Source organism: Chanos chanos, chromosome 12 (genome assembly GCF_902362185.1).
Source record: "Chanos chanos chromosome 12, fChaCha1.1, whole genome shotgun sequence".
Lineage (NCBI taxonomy): Eukaryota > Metazoa > Chordata > Actinopteri > Gonorynchiformes > Chanidae > Chanos > Chanos chanos.
The window spans coordinates 5,656,963-5,661,678 of NC_044506.1; the positions used below are offsets into that span (position 1 = coordinate 5,656,963).

The following is a 4,716-nucleotide window of genomic DNA, read 5'->3' on the forward strand; positions in this document are numbered from 1 at the left end:
TAACATACATGTAAAAAGGCATCGCAACATACACTTAACACTGGAGAACTCCCATGTTTTGCTTTTTTGTTTTCTCCCTCTTTTGTTTGCTTGTTTGTTTGTTTTGTGTTTTCTTCCTGTCTCGCCTCTGAAAATGCATGGATGTGGAACTTCTTTTTTTGTTTTTTTTCTTTTATCCTCTTCTATCGGAAAAAAGGGGCAGTAAACAAAAAATACTGGCCGTCAAAAAAAGAAAAAGAAAAAAAAAACAAAAAACAAAACCAAAAATAAATCTTTGGATAAGTAAAAAAACCCTATTGAATCCCCTCCCTCCCGTTCCAGATTGTAAAGTTCAATTCTCTCCCTCTGCGCCCGACTCTTTGGTTTCCTTGTTCTTTCGAACCTCTTCGATTTTCTTATCCTACAACAAATAAACGAATAAATAAAACAATCAAATATTGAACAAACATGACAAAACAAAAAACCTGAAAGACTTTTTTTTTTTTTTTTAAAGTACCTTTTCTTTGAACTTCTCGTTCATGGCCGCCATGAGGGCTGTGCGGTTTTCTTTGTTGGCCTCCATCTTCTGGTTCAGTTTCTCCTCTGCCATCTTGCTGAAGTTGTTGTTCTCCTCCATCGCCTTTTGCAACACCTCCTTTTCATGCTCCCTCTTCTCCGCCAAGTGCTTCAGTACCTCCGCCTCATGAGTCTGGAGGGGCAACGGACACACACACACACACACACACTTACTGACACAATACTCAAGAATGAGACATTGAGTTTAAAAATAAATAAATAATAAATAAAAGGGGGGGGGGGTAAGAATGTGACAGCATAGAATATTAATTAGGGTTGATATTTGTGCATAACAACTGACACTACAATCCAGTAACTGCATCAGTCTTCTTGATTTGAGGCTTAAATGTTTAAAGGCAAAGCTCACCCTTAGTGAAATACAGATCTGTTGACAGTTTGCTACATCGCATTATAAATGATGCATATAATTATTTCAGTCGACTTTTTTTTTTTTTTTAAAACCCATGTTCTGTTGTTTACACTCTAAGCAATTCAATGTAATTCAATGCCTGACATTTTGCAGGCTGCCAAAACAAACAAACAAACAAAAAGCTTTGTTGCTTTGTCCCATCTCCCAGAAGAACAGATCACATCATCATCATCATCATGATTATTCAGCATGTTAGAGACACTGCGATAGCAAGAAACAGGTCTTAAGTTTTTTTTTTTTTAAACTTATTTACCAATAAAAACTGCTTGTTTTGATATAGACTGTGGATACAGCGACTCCCCAAACTAGCTGAATAACTACATATTTTCAGCCCTTTTGCAACCAATTACAGAAAATAAGCATTTTTCATAAATGAAATAAATAAATAACCAAGTGTTAGACTGGCCCCTCCTTTTCTTTGGGGTGTCAAAACACTGAGAAAGGTTATGAGATGACATCCCAAACAAAGTTCCCCATTAAAACCCCGTCATTCAGTCATACTTTGCGTCTTTCCTCGGCTGCATCCAGTTTTCTCTGGATCTCCTCCAGGGAAACGTCCTTCTTTTTTGGAGGGGACAGAGGAAACTCCCCTTTGGCATCTGGGGTTGTGTTCCCCAAAATGACCTCAAAGGCTTGCCCCGAGGCGCGCTTGTCCAATTCCTTAACCTGAATATCTGGACAGAGAGAGAGAGAGACGGACAAAGACAAAAGGCAGAGCATCCATCAATACACACATTTCAGCAACAGGATAACTGAAAGACTCAACTGTTTTATCAGACCATCCACCAAACACAAGTCGTTCCCTTACCAGTTGGGGAAGCCATTTTAGTTCACCTCTGAAGGTCAAAGGAAGTCTGAAAGGAGGAGCAAAAAAAAAAAAAAAAGCAAAACATTGGTCAAAGTGTCATGACAACTCCTGTTAGGAACAGCATAAATGTTTCTTTTTGTGCCCTCTGGTGGACAACGAGTACTGCATGGAGAAGTATTCCATTCACAAGACCGAGGCGAATACATGAAGAAGAAATCGTAATTGGATAAGAGGGATGCTACGCGCAAGAGCGACACCGTCTGGTCAATTTATACGCCACAGCAAAGCAACCACCGCCCATGCTTCTCGTTTAGATGATGAAAAATGATGGCATAAAATGTGGTACAATGCCACTCCAGACATCTGTTCAAAGGTAAGTGAGTCACGGTTACATTTCCCGCCTTGGCACCGACAGAACACAATTTGAATCCAGGCAATTAGAAAAATGTGTCAGACTGTGCGTGTGAGAATATTTACATGGGTGCCAGGCAAGCTGAACTGTACGAACAAACAAAAAAAGAAAATCAATACACCGAGACAAACGCGCTGACATGCATCAGAGTTTGGCGCGCTTCGCGTAACCACAAAGCGACAGATGCTTTTAAATTCCGACATCCTGTGCAAACAGAGTCACACAAATTCTGCAACCGCTCAAAAAAAAACAGTGTGACAGCTTTCATCTGCAACGGCTCATTGTTATCTGAAAAGCTTGTATTATCGGGGAAAAAAAAATAGAAATAAATTCCATTAAAATTCGAAACGAGAGCATCCATTACTTGGGGATGAAACTGTTGTGGGTGTGGAACCATTGTTTGAGTGCTGTTACTCATTACAATAAATTGGATCTCGCCATTCCACTGGCAGGTCGTCAAAATCCGAACACCACCTGCACCCGTAAAAACTAAGAACCTGAGAGCCGTGTGCAATCACAAAAAATACGTCAAAAGGGTATGGAATTGAGTGGTAAGTGCATTTATAAATCGGCTATTCATAGTTGTCACTCAATACTCTTTTTGTGAAACAAAGGCGTCTCTATGAGCGACGAAGACAGCGGTTTCAAACAAAGACAGGCACAGGCACTGCTCCGCCTTCATGCCGTTGAGCTCCACGTCCATAATCCAGTAGTTTTTATCCCCACCAAATGTGAAACCCACGTTACATTTTTAACTAACCTTTCTGATAATGAAGAGACAGGCAATAATTCTATTGCAGTCTGCAAAGTTCCCACGGTTGCATCAACACCACAACGAAATGAGTTTGCAGCCGCCAATTACCAGACTTAATGTTTACCGGCTACAAACAATACATAACACTGTGATTTGGATGTAAAAGTATACATATTTGGTCGACATCAAGTGAATGGTTTTATTCTAAAACCATTAACGTCGCGTGTCAGAGTACTGCATTTGGACAGGGCGGTTGACAGGTTAGGCTGCTCCTTGGGGGGTTCATTTTTACCCAAAGAAAAAGACAGGCAGTCTCGCCCCCAAATCAGCCACTGACTTAGCAATTAGTCCAGCCCCGTGTGCTGAAGAGAGCAGCTTTCCTCAACCTGGTCTGACCCAGCATCTTCGAAAATTCTGGATAACTAAGCATTTCTCCACACAGTTAAACGTAATCGAACTCACACCGGTGGTAAAATTATGATTTATGCCATTCTAAGTAAAGAAAGCGTCGATGAAAATTCCTGTAGCCAAACTAGATCTGGTTAACGTTTGGCTTAAGTCATTAAAATCCATTATCAGCCATCAAGACATGATGCAGACAAAAAAAAAACAATAGTGGAGGTCGTCTAAAATCCGTTTTTAATCGATGTAGTAACAACAACGATGTCTTAGAAAAGAGGGAAATCCAAATAGACAACGTTTCATCTCAAGAAATTGTAAAATTAAAAATTCTTGAAATCCAATATGGTCAGCGTTAACAATGCAGTCACACCCACCTTATCGACAGGCAAGTTCAGCGATTCGTATCCAGTCCCTCTCGCGCCGAATTCTTGTCCCATGCATTGCTAGTTCGCGCATAAAAGGACCGAATTTAATGTCGTCACATCACGTTATCTACTCCCATTGGCTCCTGCGGCACACTCGTCTGTACTGCGGAGATGGGAGTTGTAGTTGCTTGTTATGATGTATCGACACAACAATGCCACGAGGAATCGCGGCGACGTTGTGTGTTTTCTATTATCTACACGCGTTTAACTGGAGCTACGATACTCCTTTCAACAGATATTATCGAACTGATATTGTGAGAACACTGACAGATATAAAAACAATTGTTCAACTGTCAATTAAATTTACCCTGGGGTCTGTTAGGGGTTATGATTACGTAATAGCCTGCTTGAGTTCTGTGGTGGGCCTTTGACAGACGTCTGTGTGACTAAAATGCGACCCAAGCTCAAATCATCATCGCCACTATTAACTGTGACGAACAAACTGTCAATTAAAAATTCATAATGTGGTCTAACTTTCCCTCGCAATCTTTTTAATATCCGCCGACGCCTGGTCAGAGGGAAACTGCATATGAAATCGCAACGTAACTAACCCTTTCCAGCTTCTTGCTTCCAATACAGTCAGATATAAATGGGTCCATCAGAAAATCACATCGTGTGAGATTTCATTTCGCCGGAAAATGATCGTTTAATAGGCCCAAATACCATAAATTCAGTCTTTTTCCGTCTCGTTTGACTATAAGAAAAAATGACAGTTTGGTCTGTGCAGGCAGAGGCAGAAGGTGCCTGTAAAATAAATAAATAAATAAATGTATTTAACATTTGCCAAATTGAGCTGCAACTGCCGTTGACAGCATTAATTTATTGAGCATCCTGTTATTCATTCATCTGTTGAGCAAGCATCCTTTCAGCAGTTAGCATCAGCTCTCAGAGAGTCACCAAGGTATCATTTATCTGGTGTTTACCAAGGGA

At 40.5% G+C, this 4,716-nt stretch overlaps 1 protein-coding gene across 1 annotated transcript; it reads right to left on the reverse strand.

Annotated features, from left to right (window-relative positions):
• Window positions 1–331: 331 nt before the first annotated feature.
• Window positions 332–1,705, reverse strand: LOC115825558 (stathmin-like). Its single transcript, XM_030789340.1, has 3 exons — window positions 1,487–1,705; window positions 497–688; window positions 332–400 (listed from the first exon to the last, which is right to left on the reverse strand). Exons 1-3 carry the CDS (start codon window positions 1,703–1,705, stop codon window positions 332–334), a joined length of 480 nt encoding a protein of 159 aa, XP_030645200.1.
• Window positions 1,706–4,716: the final 3,011 nt, after the last annotated feature.

Bases quoted from the DNA above. Each gene is read 5' to 3' on its own strand.
- LOC115825558 (XM_030789340.1), bottom strand. From the start codon at position 1,705: ATGCTCTGCCTTTTGTCTTTGTCCGTCTCTCTCTCTCTCTGTCCAGAT. The intron at 689-1,486 runs GTATGACTGAAT...TTGCCCCTCCAG, and splicing joins CAGCCGAGGAAAGACGCAAA to ACTCATGAGGCGGAGGTACT. The intron at 401-496 runs GTACTTTAAAAA...TATTTGTTGTAG, and splicing joins ACGAGAAGTTCAAAGAAAAG to GATAAGAAAATCGAAGAGGT.